Source organism: Miniopterus natalensis, chromosome 16, assembly GCF_054644295.1.
Source record: "Miniopterus natalensis isolate mMinNat1 chromosome 16, mMinNat1.hap1, whole genome shotgun sequence".
NCBI classification, from domain to species: domain Eukaryota; kingdom Metazoa; phylum Chordata; class Mammalia; order Chiroptera; family Miniopteridae; genus Miniopterus; species Miniopterus natalensis.
In genome coordinates this window covers 11,511,294-11,527,453 of record NC_142096.1, presented here as the reverse complement: position 1 = coordinate 11,527,453, position 16,160 = coordinate 11,511,294, and the positions used below count along the sequence as shown (strand labels likewise).

Genomic DNA, 16,160 nt, shown 5'->3' with positions numbered 1-16,160 from the left:
AATAGAAGAGAATATATTTCCTACCCCCAAATTCTCTGCTGGTACTAATTTATCCAATAGACAGGTGATTTTTTTTTTTTTACTTATACAAATAATTTATGTTCATTATAAAAATTTTGGAAATGCAGGAAAAGGCAAGGAAGGACATACAAATCACGAAAAATCTCATAAGAATAACCACTGCTAATATTTGGAATATTTTATTTTGGCCATTTTTCTTCTGTGCAATTATAGGCATATAAGAATTTTTAACTTAAAAAATTGCTGTTGCATAGTTTACGAGAGTTTGTATCACTTTTTTTAAGTTAACATTTTTTCATAAATATTTCCCTATATATGTATTACGTAACAACTTTGCTTAATGTTTTTAAAAATGTTTTGTTCATAGAATATTCTTGTCTCAATATAAAATCTAGTTTTAATGACCCAGATATTCAATTTTGCTAATTTAATATGCATAATTTAAGCAGTCATTATTTGAAAGTTACTTATATTATTATCATTAAATATTTTCTTAGCAATTGGTTTGGATTCCTGTCCTGAACCACAAACTCCCAGCAATGGAATTAAAATTGGAGACAGATACATGGTTGGTGATGTGGTATCATTTCAGTGTGATCAAGGCTATTCTCTGCAGGTAAGTTTATGTTAAAATCATAGTTTTGATTTTCATTGCCCTTTCAGAATATTTGAACAAACCAGTGATTGCAATCCTCAAGCGTTAAAACTATATTGTTCTTGGGCTTCATAGTTTAGTCTAAAGTCAAAGGTCATTCAGTTTTTCAGTAAAACATATGTTTGAGAGAAATTGCTGGAATGAACTAAATTTGTTTTGATTGTAAGTAATTAAAAATTATATTTGAATCAAAAGTAATTATTCACTTTTTAAAAAATACATTTTTATTGATTTCAGAGAGAGGAAGGGGATTAAGAGAGAGAGAAACATCAATGAGAGAGTCATTGATCGGCTGCCTCCTGCACGCCCCCTACTGGGGATGGAACCCAAGACCAGGGCATGTGCCCTGACCGGGAATCAAAACCATGACCTCCTGGTTCATAGGTCGGCACTCAACCACTGAGCCACACGGTCCGAGCAATTATTCACTTTTCTTATTTACATAGGATGTGACAACTGAACTCCTGGATCTTTAGAATGTGAAAATAAATGAAGTGCTACTTAAAGCATTAAATGAAATTTCCATGATATAATAAATTCCCCAAATTAGTGAATATCAACCACAAATATATTTTGTTAAAAAGTGGATTTGCAATGTATATTCAGAATTTTTGTATTTATATTGATCCTCTCTTATAGTTTTGAAGGGTCTCAAAATTATGGTCTCATAAAAATCTCCCTAAAGGATAGACTTAAGAAATTAAGAAAAAAAAAAAAAAAAAAGAGGCACAAATGATTTCACATGTTAAGTAAATAAATTCCTTAGAGAAAGCTAAATTAAAAATTAATAATTTATAGTCTTTATGGTTCTATCACAAATGATGAGTCTCAGAAGTGTAATCAGATCTTTCTGGACTTTATATTTCAGTTTAAAATTTAATATACTTGAACACTTGTTTTATCTCTTTATGAAAGAATTTTATAATTATTTAAACTATCTCACCTTGAATATTACAGCAGTTTATAATAAACCACTATTTAAGGCCATTTTACTTGTGTAATCATTGCAGTATCATAGTAGAAAATGTTTTGAGAAAAAATGTTAAATACAATTCTAATGTGATATGGAGTCTTAATATTTTTCTAGCTGGATCTTACTTTTTTACATTTTATCACAAGTATATACAATTACCTTTCTTATTCCAAATAATACTAAGATTTCCAGTAAAAGTTAAAAACTGTGAAAATGACAATATATATTTAACCTTGTTTTCATAATAGTCATTCACTACCTTATGTTTGATTTAACATTTAAAAGGTGTTCTGAACTGCATTGTCTTGTATATACAGGGTCATTCTCATATAACATGTATGCCTGGACCTGTGAGAAGATGGAATTACCCAATCCCAATTTGTTTGGGTAAGTTAAAGAACTATAAAACATTTATAAGCTTATCAAATTTTAAAGTTTCACTCTTTATATGATATTGTTCAAACATATAGTTTGCCTTTTGTCAGGTTTTATGGAAATGATACTTTGAGATAAATGTTTGATATCTTTTTTATTTTAAATTTTTACAGGTTTTTTTGTTTTGTTTTGTTTTTTACCCCAATTCAATATCATTGGATGACTTAAAACTAGAAAACTGAGAAAAGGCGCTAGGTTTCTTGATTCCCCCCAAGAGTTTTTGCAGTATGATATGATAGAAGTACCCAGGATCAGGAAGATAGTAAATATCCTACTGCTTACCACTGAGCCAGATTAGATAAGGGATCTGGAGTCTACCAAAGAGAGAATGACACTCCACAGGATGTCTTCAGTGGTGACAGGCAATCAAGATATGGAATATATATCAAAAGAGCACTTGGGGCTTTGGAAATAGGGGCACGAACTTTTGCCCTAGCTTATTGCTGCTTCCAGTTATTTCTATCCCCCTTTTAATTTCTCTTCCTCATTTCTGGTATCTGTATGCAACCATTAATATACTGGGCTCTACAGAGCATGAAAATATTAAATATTAAAATATCCATTTACCACTGAGAGTGGTAGAAATAAGAGAAATGAAATGAGTAATTTCATATTAAACTGTACCATTGATTACATGATGGAATATAAAGTTTTTGGATCCTACACTATGTGTTTGTTATTCATATAATCTTCCTCTTCTGTAGAGAAAAACAGAGTATAAACAGGTTATCTGTGAGTACTGGGATTATGAGCATTTTCCTTTCTTTTCTACTCATCCTATTTTGCATTTTATAGTTTTTGGAAAACAAGTTTGTATGATATTTGATAGACAAAAAATTTGAATTGACATCATGGCTACATTATAAGGAAGAACTAAAGGCATGAGGTTGATGCAGAGAGTGTCTTAAAACTCTAGCTACCAGGTAACAAGGTTACAGCCTCGTGAACTGGAAAATAAACAATCTGCCAGATATTTGATGGAAGAAAGGAAAAGTCACTTGAGATTTTTAGATAATAGAGACAAATTAGAAGGAGGAATCAAAGATGATCTTATGTTGGAGGACTATACGATGTTTGTGTCAACGAAAAGCATTATGGGGCACAAGAGTCTACTGCAAAGCCACTGAAGGATGGAAATGGATACAGGTCTATCTTTAGCTCTCAATGGTAATCACATTCGAAACAAAGCTTTAAATGCAAATTGACTGCAAGATTATATATATCCCCCTAGTAAAACCTGCTTGATACATAATTCATTCAGTTCACATGAAGATAGCAGTGAACTTGTTATTGCTATCCACAGAACATTGATAGAATTTCTACTGATACATAACCTGAAGTTTGAGTATCTATCTATTACTGTTCTTAACAAGAAATAAATGAGTGCAAGTCGGTGTTCTATACAGGTAAATTTCAGATGTGAAGTCATGAAATTTAATTCTTCAACCCACAATCAACAAATGTGTTTTTTAGTCCTTTTATGATGAAATGATAAAAATGTTTATTTAGAAGAATTAGCTTGCAAAATGCAATTGCTCTTATAATGCATGTTAAATGTAAATAGTTCTATGTAATCATTCAAAAACTAAAGCTTGGGTAATTATCTGTTCTTACAATTGTTCCTGAGCGTATCAATAGTAAATCAGTATAACAGGGACTCTAAAACAAACACATTGATAAATTATGCCTAAATCCTCAAAGCTGGCTATATCTTTTTACATTTTGGACTTCCCTACTCTTTGTTTAAATTCTTTTGGGATAAAGACCATGTTCCATGTGTGATATGTGAATCCTTCACACATTACCAATAGAAACCAATATTTTTCTTAATTTTTTTTATTTATTTAGCCTTCTTACTAAAAGAGTAAAAGGAAGGCAGGCTGTGAAAACCGTTCCCCCTTGAACCTGGTACTTAGAACTGATATTGTTGGGTGATTTTATTCTAAATTCTGTCATCTTTGGAGTGCATCAAAACAGGACTAGAAGTACTTAAGGGTGAGAAAGAAACTGCCTGCTGTGGAGAAGGGCGCATGCTTCTTGTTTGCTTGTGTCCGGCACGTGAGCTCCTCCTTGCTGCGCTGTAATTGTTTTTACTTACAGTTGTTGCTGAGAAAGGAAGTATGCTGTCTTTTTATGCATTTTTAGGAAATGCATTGCCAGTAGATTATATTTGATTACTAGCCTGTGGTGAGTGAGAGTTGATAATATTCAAATTTATATCGAACAGTTTTAATTTAAGACTTGAATGGATTTCAATCCTTTTTTAATATATTCCACTATTCCACTACTCTGGCTTACGTGGGGCCTCAATTATCTTGCAGCTCAGTGCGGTGGTGCTATGTCAGATTTCAGTGGGGTGATTCTCAGCCCTGGCTTTCCTGGAAACTACCCCAGCAGTTTAGATTGCACGTGGACAATAAAGCTGCCCGTAGGTTTTGGTATGTATATTAAAAACACATGAAAATGTTTTCGATATCACTGAATGCATCCTTGAAAAGAAATATCAATGTCTACTATAAAATATTCAGAAATTATTGTTTAATTTGGATTACATACTGTTAGGTAAATTGAGGAGTAAAATTTGGATAAATGTTGCTTAAGCCAAATTCATTTCAACTAGAATACTTGGATAATTGAAAAAATATGGACACTTTTTAATTTGGCAGATAGATAAGCTTATACTTTTGATTTGATGTGTATGGATGTAGCCTCAATTAGATGTGTGTGGCAATGATAAATTCAGCTTAATTTGCATGTATAATTTTTTTGTAAATCTCTTCTATTAGTATCCAAGTAGTACATGGACAAATTATTTTATGGTAATCTATTTAATTCATTTAAGATGCATTGTAAATAAATAAGACCTTACATTTGAAAAGTAGTACAAATTTTTTAATGTTAGGTTTAAATGCCTCTGTGAATAGAATAACTTTTCAATTCTAATATTACAATTCCCAGTGTTTGGGATATATTACATTTAATAAATTATCACTCTTCTATCACTAATATATTCTCTTGTAGCTTCTTCATATCCTGTGAGTCTATAAATGCATAAATAGAAATGCTAGATTGAGGATAGGCTTGTTAATTAAATCACAGGAGACTAGGATGAGTAGACACTTCTTGAAGCAAAAACCTGGTGGATTTAGAACAATTAAGAAATTCTGTATGTACTATCTCACTTGTTGAGGACTGAATTTAAGTACCCGATTATCCAAAGCACCTACAGCCTCAGAATACAAATTCATATTTAAATGTTTTACACAAACTCACAGAAACTTATAGTTTTGATAACTCTTTACTGAGTACATATTATATCCCAGGTACTATGCTAAGTACTGGGGATGAAATGCCCAGTACTTAGTAGAATGGACTCTGTATCTTTCCCCAAATAAGTTACAGTCACAACGAGGAGACACATAGTCACATATTCTTTTTTATTATTATTAAATTTATTGGGGTGACATTGCTCAATAGGGTCACATAGCTTTAAAGTGTACATTACTGTGATACATGATCTGTATGTCGCATTGTGTGCCCACCATCCATAGTCAAATTATCTTCCATCACCCTGTATTTGCCCCCCTTTACCTTCTATGAAGTATAAGAGAGAGGACAGAGCTGTACTTAGTGTTCAGTTTAGTAAATTCAGAAAAGTCTTGCCTGAGGATGTGATGCCTGAACTGTGGCTCTAAAGTTTAAAGAGACTGCTCTGCAAAGAGGACCAGTCTGTGGGGAATGGGAAAGAAATCCTAGAAAAACAGTGACACAGGGAAAGACGCACATGGGGAAGCTAGAGGAATTCACCACGCCCCAGCGCTGGGTGACGGGACTGAGGTTTTGAGAGAACAGGAAGCCACTGAAAGGAGGGTTCTTAGGGGCTTTCTAATGCGGGTCCTTCTGGCTACAACGTGTACACACCATTTGAAGTAGTCGAGTTTCTGTGGCCATTGGGCAGACAGCAAACCCACGGCCCAGATCCAGAGTGCGCCTCGCGACCTAAATGGGAACATATCTAAGTGCATTAGCGTGAGTGTGTGCATTTGTGTGTGTGTGCGTGAAACTTGGTAAAAAAATAAAGCAGTCTCATGTTTGCTTTTCTTCCTTAGGGGTACATCTCCAGTTTGTAAATTTTTCTACAGAAACTATACATGATTATTTGGAAGTAAGAAGCGGAACCTCAGAAACGAGCACTGTTATTGGCCGGCTTAGTGGCCCTCAAATACCATCTTCTTTATTTAGCACGACTCATGAAACCAGCCTGTATTTTCACAGTGACTACTCACAAAACAAACAAGGGTTCCACATTGTATACCAAGGTGAGCTGGGCAATAGTTAAAGTTTATATCGTCCCAAATCAGTTCTTAGCAATCTAAAAGTATTTTCTATATTCTGTTTTAGAAATAGAAAGAACCTAAACCAAGGCAAGCTTCAGTTAGCAAGATCTTGTAAATACTGCCATTTTCAGGCAACTATCTAGGGGAAATGATGTCTTTCTGAGGCCTTAGAAAATTATACTACTGAAAAAAGGATAGTTACTCTTAACGCACAGTGAAATGAAGCATGTCGAGGCAAGGCAGTTTAAGCAAGCTGGATAGCAAAGTTTTATCTTGGCTTTTATATCAAAATGAGTGTATTGAAAAGATATTTTGTAGTACTCATCTATTATAGGTAAAATTATTTTCATTTACTTTTAATGATAGAACATGACATTCCTTGATTCTATTCTATAGCCATGGGAATATGAAATAAATACGCAGGCAATCATTATATTAGGCCTATTTCTTTCTTTTTTAAAATATATCTTTATTGATTTCAGAGAGAGAGGAAGGGAGCGGGAGAGACAGAGATAGAAATATCAATGATGGGAGTCATTGATCGGCTGCCTAGCCCGCAACCCGGGCATGTGCCCTGACCGGGAATCAAACCCCAATCGCCCGGATCCTAGGTTGACGCTCAACCGCTGAGCCACGCCCGGCCAGGATTTTTAATTAATTAATTTATTTTATTTTTTATTTTTTGAGTATATAATATTTTTGTGATTTCCAAGCAAGGATCTGTGTATTGGCCGTTGATGTAGCTCAAGTGCCTAGAACAATAATAGCACCATAAATACTTGCTGAATAAAAGTATATACCCAAAAGGACATTTAAGTATAGTTAAAATAGACATTGTAACATCCAACTACCTGGTGCTAAAATAATTAAAGTGTGTGTCCTATTTGCAGACATAACTTAAGAGCACTCATCGCTCATCATCTTTTACATAAAATAGGAGTCATTTCTACCACCTTACAGTACAGAATTAGCTATGCTCCCAAAGAATTTAATTATTTGAGAAACAACTGGGCAACAACTGAGTTTCTTCTTTGCTGCTAGAAGATTCAGAGCTATATTGTGGTCCTTCCCTAGCAAGTACAAAGGACCTCATGCCGGCGCTTTGCTATTTAACTGAAACCGGCCTTCATGTTCTTTATCCTGCCCTTGCTTTCCATGGCCTCTCAAAATAATGTTCTTGTTTGAATGATGTCAAACTGGACATTGAACTTTATTAACTGTATTTTCTAGTCCCTATGTCCTTGAAAATAGATTTTTTATTATTTACATAAGTACATAAAATATATAGAATCTTTACTCTTATTGATCTAATATTAATATTATTGACATGAGCCATAATGTATTACAATCATCACTACATATTATTTGTGAGTTACATTGAATTTTAAAGCTATCTCTTCTTTTACTGCATTGATATCATTAAGCTGATGGCATTTTTGAGAAGCAGGTTAATTTATACGGAGTCACAGAATGTTATTTTTAAATGACCTTGCACTTAGACTTTAAGAACTTTCTGAATTTTGGGAAAATGCACAGTACACACTGTTTATAGGCTCAAAATTTATTTGGCGGCATTTAGTAAGCTCTTACTACATGAAAGGCAATGGGCGAGGCTTTTAAGATACAATGATAAACAAAACAAATAGCAACTTTGATCTCATGTAGAATGCAGAACAAAAGGAATATGAACAAATGAGCATGTAGTGCCAAAAATACCGTGATGTCTAAAGTACAAAATTTACATTAGGAGGAAATGTGTTTCCTAGCATTTTATATTATTAAATAACTACTTCAGAGAGACTCAATGGTGGCTTCTTTTGGAGAAAAAATAGTAAAAATAAAATTCAAAGAGGCTCAGAATTAAGCTTACATGTGTGTTTATTTTATTCTATGCATGTGCACTGTAACTAGGAAGCACACTCTATATAAAGGAATAAGAATATGTTTGATTAAAATTGTGGTGGTTAGAGTAGTTTACATTTTCATTAAAACTTAGAATTTAGATAGATTACATAAGTGGCTCAAGAAACTGAATGCATTTTTATGAATTGTACTAACATTTAATGTGAAAATTATAGACATGAGAAGCAATTCATATCATACTCTCATTGATATCATTTATCATAAACCTGAATTGCTATATATAACCAACTACAAGCAGCACTGCATCTATTTTGCAAGATGCGAATAATACCCATCTGTGTCCTTTCAAAATTCAGAAAGCAAAAATGTTTTCCTTTTTCCCTTTGCAGCCTATCAGTTGCAAAGCTGCCCCGATCCACGCCCGTTTCGAAATGGCTTTGTAATTGGCAGTGATTTCACTGTGGGTCAAACCGTTTCATTTGAATGCTTCCCTGGATACACGCTGATTGGAAACTCGGCTCTCACTTGCCTCCATGGCGTGAGTCGGAACTGGAATCACCCGCTTCCCAGGTGTGAAGGTGCGCTCCCTCCGCTCAGTCACTCTTGTCGGGGCATTTCTTTGGCCTTCTCTTCAAACGGCATGCAAAACATACAGCGTCTCTTTCAGATGAATAACTGTAGTTAGTACACAGGTTAAACCCTTAAGGCTCCGTGATGAATAACTGATTTTATTACCGGCAGAAGCCCTACCCTTCGCCATTGCCACTGAAAATAAAGTCAACGCTGTAGAGCTCCTCCTGTGTGTGTGTCTGTGTAGGTGTATGTGTGTGTGTTTAATAGCCATTCTTATATAAATCAGTAACCCAGATACTGCTACTGAATTTGGGTTCATTGCCTCTTAAAAAAAAACTTTTAAATAAAAATTCCTTGAACCTCTTATAAAGATATATATATATATGGTATAAGACAGGAGTTCAGCAGTGTATATATATGGATAAAATATTTGGAAAAAGGCAATGTGATTTACTGATCTAGCGATAGTTAATAATAACTATGTAGCATGCTTCATATAGAAAATAAATAAAAGCTGACAATATTTTGTTCATAGTTTCCAACTTCATTTTATATGCCTAAGAGGTAAAAACATAATACAGGTGGATTTCATACTGCTTAAGAAATACGAAATGTTTGCCTCTTTCTCTATAATCGAGTCATTGTTATTTTATTTTAACATTTTGTTTTGTATCTTTTCTGTAGCTCTTTGTGGAGGGAATATAACTGCCATGAATGGCACCATTTACTCTCCTGGGTACCCAGATGAATATCCCAACTTTCAGGACTGTTTCTGGCTTGTGCGAGTCCCCCCTGGGAATGGAATCTACATCAACTTCACTGTCCTCCAAACAGAGCCCGTCTATGACTTCATTACTGTATGGTAAGCCAGGACCATTGGTACTGACGGATTCAACGAGGTGGGAATGAAAATACATCGCAGTCCTCTGTAAACAGAAATTGCCATCCGATATTTCAATCGGTGTGACTGAGGGTGACAGTCTATGATTGGTAGAATGAGACAGAGAGAAATAGATTTAGACTTTTTTGCCCATGAAGTAACTAAACACTTTGAATAAAAACTTGATGTGTGGAAAAATATTTTCATTTATTATTAAACTGATAATGCAAAAGCAAGGAATTAATATCAGGATAAGTTTAAGGTAAGAAACCTCTGTATTTACAAAACTAGTGAAAATTAAAAGCCTATATACAAACACAATTATTTACTATAACTTTTGAATTTCTCTCATAATAGTTATAAATATATATTTGTATTATCCTGTTAATTGAGACATCTTTATTTAAAAATATATTATAAAGAAACTATCTGAATTATTGGCAATTTGTTAATAGAACTACTGTGTGAGTTCTAAGATTCCTTCAAAATGCACTCAAGATTATTTTGAAGAAAATAAAAAGAGGGCAAACCCTAGGCATTTTAGAGACTCTGAATTATAGTCAGGATGCCAAAGATAGTGTAATTAATTACAACCAATATGAGTACATTTCATTTAGGTAGACATGTGATCTGTTTTATACTTCACATTATTAAATGGTATCCCCTATATAAACATAACGCATACCAATGTGGTTTGGCACTCATCAGTTATTTCATCTACTGTATTTTTATCATCTCTTATGTAATTACCTTTATTAAACTTTATGAGAAGCTCACCTAAAAATTTAGTCTTAATCATTCTCCCCTCTCTGCTCTGCCTCTCTCTAACAGGGATGGACCAGATCAAAACTCACCCCAGATTGGGCAGTTCAGTGGCAATACCGCTTTGGAATCAGTCTACAGCACTTCAAATCAGATTCTAATCAAATTCCACAGCGATTTCACAACAAGTGGCTTTTTTGTGCTCAGTTATCATGGTTCGTATTATCTAGGAATTTATATTTTACTTGGTGCTGTTTAAAATTGTCCTGGAAAATTGAATGCAAAATATATTTAACCAATGATTGAAAAGGTATTAAAATTTGACACTTTTTTTTATAACTTTGAATACATTTACTTGCAAAAAATAATCTCTTATAAGCATTTAGGAACATTAAAACCTAAACAAATGGAAACAGGAAATATATCAGTCAGTAATTACCCAGTAGAAAATAATAATTTTTTTCACATGGAAACCAATAAAAGAGAACCAGCTGTTCATATTTTATTGCATGTAACTTTGAGACATTAATAGCTTTTTCAATACAAAATGTTTAATCTATTCAACCTGCTGTGAATCTTTCTAAAACTAGCATCCAGTATCTCTATGCTTTAAATCATATTACTCGTTCATTTATATCTTGTTTCAAAACTGTATCTATTCTAGAATCTTACAGTTTTAAGTGACTATTCCAGATCATTAAGTTCATAGCTTTTATGCTTGTGGAATAATGTATGAAGAGTTGCAATCTTAATTCTTTGTCTATGTCTGGGTCTTCTCTTCATAATGGTAACTTTTTTGGGGAAAAAAAAGACATTCAGATTGCATCACAGTTTAATTATTTTTCTTTTATCTCAAACTGATTTTATTTCATTATAAATAAAATGTTACTTTATTTCTAATTATTACATACTTTGATCTACTATGACCATACTTCCATGAAGCACATTCTGCTTCATATGGCTTTGTTGGACCAATTCCATGAGCATTTCCCAGGATTAATAAACTACTAAATTAAATTTGCAGGTTATATAAAAATTTGCAGTATCAGCATGCTATTTGTCCATGACGTTAATATACGATTTAACGTTTTTATTTTTTTCACACAATGTAAAGCTTTGATACTAAAATCTTATATTCCATGAAAAATATGGTAAGTCAAAAATGGTAACACATTTAAAGCACATCAGGTTTAGATATACTCAGAGCATAGACTAGAAAATGTTTGATTTGCCGAATCTGAGCATTTATCAGCCAGTGGGCAGCGCGCAGTTTGTACTTCTGTGGAGCCCACAGCTGCTAGGGCTGCATGCACGCTCGGCACAGCCAGTGAGAAAGGGCCATTCGGTTAGATGACTTTTGTTCAGACTTTTTACAAAATAACTCGTTTGCCTTTTATACTGACTTGGATATTGATGCTGGTAATATGTAGATATAATCTAAAACTGTAACAACAGTTTTATTACTTTAATAGATAATCACAACTTGGGAACCAATAAATTAATAGTTAAAGTTGAAAAATGAATTAGTTGCTGAACTGCATTTTGTGCATTTTCTCTTTCATGGATCCTTGCATAGGTTTTTATTGTTTTGTGTCCTGCCAAAACAAATGACACAGAAGGGACTAATTCCTTGATGGACTACAAATATCAATAAGATGACCTTACAGGGAATGTACGATTCTTGTAAAACTTAGGACACATTTCAAAGGGAAAATATAGTCAGAGAAAAAGATGTCTGTGTATGTGTGTCCATATAGAAAACATTAGGATTACAGAATGTATGTATACACACACAAAACGTGAGTGTGGAATTACACAGACACTTATATGAATGTGTATGTGTGTGTGTGTGTGTGTGTGTGTTTTATATATTCAAAATATGTTTCACATCATGTGTAACTAGGTTTTGAGTCATACATAATAAAAACAATTATGTTAGGAATAAGAAGATCAAATAGATCAAATATTTATTTAGTGCTTAGTTTTCCAGTTGACTTTGGACAAGTTACTCTTTGGTCTTTACTTTTTTTTTTCTGCTATAAAACATCATGGTAGGATTGCTGAGATTAATGACATAATGTTTATGTAGAAATTACTGCAATTACTGGTATAGATTAGATTGAACCATATGAAATTTTTGGCCAAAAGATGCTAAGTATTGGAAATTTTGCATAGCTTTACCCAAATAATTGCTGTCATTATTACTGTTATGAGCATTAGATGGCAGAGGTGATATGAGAATTGGAGACAATGGATAATATACAGTTATTATAGTGCCGGACAAAGTAGATGTTCAGTACATTTTCCTTTCCTCATTATACCTTATCTCACATTTTAGATTCTCTAATAGAGCATTTATTTTTATGCTTTAAATTTCATAATTAAGGCACAATGACCAGAGCCTAGAGAATCCTAACATTCGAATCAACATCTCTGGAAATTTTATCCGAACCTTAAAATGACCTTGAAATTTGGGGAGGTAGCCAGGGCTCATTTTAAAACTGACAGATGCCTTACATTCCAGCAGCTCCCTTCGGGTGATTTCCCGAAGCACTGCTTTCATCCCGACTCACCTTTTCAAGAATGCCTGATGCCCACAGTAAACCGAGTTTAAACCTGCCCTGTAGGCTGGTTCACTGCCTCTTACTCCCCAGTGTCTGTCTGTCCCGACTCCAGGCAGGTTGGGTCTCTTGGCGCCTCCTGAGCTTCAGTTCCTAAATGGTTTCTCCCTGGTCCTCAGCTCTGAAAGTGTCCCCATCTTAAGTCCCAGCTCCTCCGTTTCCTGGCCATTCGAGCTCATAGGTGTCACCACCGTCTTCTCGATCATGCACTTCTTTTCACCGACCCTTCGAGAACATGACACTATGGTGTAATGTTTTATAAGCCTGTGAGTTTCACCATAGTGAATGCATTTTTGAGGACGCACCATATCTCTGCCTTGTAACCCTTTTGTATTTTTATTATTGACTGATTATGTTTCAGTCTTACAGTGGGAAGTGTGTTCAGATTCTTTCAAAAAAGTTGTTTAGTTGCCTTTTTTAGCTGTACTAGGGACAATTTTGAGATTACAATCCATAGATATGTGCCTAGTCTCTCTCACAGAAACAAAAAAGATGCCTGTTTGCAAATTAGTCTCAATACAATTAGTACAATTTAACACATCTAAAATATAATATTCATAGTCTGGGCCCATATTCAGTACCTATAGCTTAGTGCCAAAGTGAACTCTCATAATGATAAAGAAAATTTATGCAAGTTGTTTGGTATTTTTTAAAATAAATAAGCCAGTAGCTAATTTACTATTTAACACTTACTTTAAGCTGGTTGAGTCTAGCTAAGCTTAGAATGGTTTATTCCCCCATTCAGTTTTCTTTAAATTCTCTTATTGATTGAATAGCTCCTTCTGTTTTTCTCTGCCCTCTTAAGTCACAAGTGGTTTTCTTAGGACCTGTGTATTTATTTTATAAATCTGACAGATCAATATCTTCAATTATTTTCTTAAGGCCACATTAATCATTTAAGCTTTATTTATTAAGGTATTACTTAAATGTGTTTGAAGAGGAAAAAAATGTGTTTTTTTCTTTCTCCAACCTGACTTCCTTTTATGAGATCCAGCCAACCATCTGTCTTTTATAAAATATCACTTTCATAAGGCCTTTCATGATCAAAAATAACATTCATAAAAAGCTTTGCAAAATGCAATTTCTGTGCAATGAAGAAATAGGACAGGAGTGAATGTTGAGGCATTTTATCTCAGCTATCACATGTCTTCTGCATCTGAGGAAATGTTTTTGCCTCTCTTTGTATTGCTGAATTTTCTTGTTATCTGCCATGGAGTCAAGGTGGAGTTGGCTTATAATAAATAATAACTATCAGTCCTAACCAGTGACTCTTTGAAAGTAAATTGCAAAAATCTTTGTAACTATATGTTTCTGCAGACACTGACTTTGTACAATGGTCACTATAATAGCCATAGCTGCCATTTACAGAAAACTTAATGTGCCCAGCACTATGCTAGGTATTTTCCATGTATTATTGCTAATTTTTGTAATAACTCTGCAAGATAAGCATTATGACCCCCATTTTAATAATGAAAGAACTGATCGAAAAAATGTGTAACCTACATAAAACCAGAGAACTAATAAATAGAAGGACTGTGTGGAATTCCAAATAGGTCTGTCTGATTCCAAAGAATGACCTCTTTTTAAATAATGACAGCAGCAGCAATAAAATAAGTGCCAGGCAGCGTCCCAAACCAGTATTATCTCATGCATAGATTATATTTAATGGTATATAAACCTAAGTTTTCTTTAAAAATTTAACAAAAATGATTTTCATTTTTAGCAAGATGATAGGTCATCTTATTTTCTAGAAAATGCCCCTCTACTTACAACTTGAAGCTTCACGCTTCTTAGTGCTCCCCCAGGGTCTGCCAGCTAACTGCAATATGTTGGTAGGTTTATTGCAACTTAGTGTGTTTTCTTCATAGTTCCCAAAATGTGCTATGCTTCCTGTGTAAAGAAAAAATAAGTTTTATTGAGGGTCTGACTTATGCCAATCAAAACAACCAGAAGGCTATAGTACAGCCAGAATACATATTTGATATGTCTTTAAAACAGAAAGTATCATTTTAATGTTTAAATCCATTACCCAATTCACCTCTTTTTCTAATATCAGAATATTAGGGTACTTCAATTTACACTCAGAAGGTTTTTCCTCTTAATTAGAACTAGAAGAGCATTTATTTAAACACCCGAGTCCGCTTTCAAGTGGAGCTGCTTAAACTTATTTTACATAACTTTTGAACCAACACTGCTGTAATTACATAACCGGTCATGTAACTATCAATGAATGCTTTTCCTCCTCCAGACTTCCCCAAATCATGAAATTATCCTACTTGAAGTATTCTGGGTCACCACTGAAGTGCGCCCGTGGTTGTAGAGATCTTAGAGTTTATGAGGGAACAGAGGACATTATTTTTTCCTCTGTAAGAAACGATGCCCTTGCTTGGCTGGAAGGTTGTGCACGTGTGCTTTTTTGGTTTAGAGAAGGAAGGGCAATTCGCCGGTGTTCTGTTTTGTCTTCTTTGAAGAAGCCTTTAATAGCTCAGTTGAACTGAAGTAGATAAATAACAGCATTCTTTTCTGGAATTAGGCTGGGTGTTTCATTACAAAGAAAATAGGAAATTAAAAGTAACCAAAAAAGATTGCCAGACTCAAACCCGAACGAAGTAAAGTGTTTCTAACACTTCCTTGGATAGAGCAAGCGTGGAGTACTTGTTTGCAATTATGACTGCGCCAGGCCCTTCCCTCTGTGCAGGGGATTCTCCGGCGACCTTGCGGAAGATGGGCGTTGAGCACATTAAACAGGCATGAGTGTACAATTCCAGATTGTGATTGCTCCAAGAAAAAATAGCAGGTCCTGTGAAGCACATAACAAGAAGGAATCGAACAGGGTAAAAATTAAGGAGCTTAAATGTAAGCATTCTTACCATATGAAAATGTTTTGGCATCTAAGGAATGATTTGTTTTTCCTCAATGCTATAGAATTTTTTAAAATAAAGAAATAATTGTAACCCTAAATTCTACCATTTATTTTTATTCTTATATATAATCCTTACATAATTTCCTTTTTCTCACATGTGAGTATATATAGCTTCTC

The 16,160-nt window shown here is 34.1% G+C and overlaps 1 protein-coding gene across 1 annotated transcript in view; it reads left to right on the top strand.

Moving 5' to 3' along the window:
* Positions 1-16,160, top strand: part of CSMD3 (CUB and Sushi multiple domains 3) — a 551,595-nt gene that overhangs the window by 474,682 nt on the left and 60,753 nt on the right. The window contains exons 39-45 of the mRNA XM_016224286.2: positions 519-637; positions 1,967-2,036; positions 4,406-4,522; positions 6,194-6,403; positions 8,674-8,862; positions 9,542-9,719; positions 10,569-10,714. Of these exons, the coding sequence (XP_016079772.2) occupies positions 519-637; positions 1,967-2,036; positions 4,406-4,522; positions 6,194-6,403; positions 8,674-8,862; positions 9,542-9,719; positions 10,569-10,714 (1,029 nt within the window). The remainder of the gene's footprint in view (positions 1-518; positions 638-1,966; positions 2,037-4,405; positions 4,523-6,193; positions 6,404-8,673; positions 8,863-9,541; positions 9,720-10,568; positions 10,715-16,160) is intronic.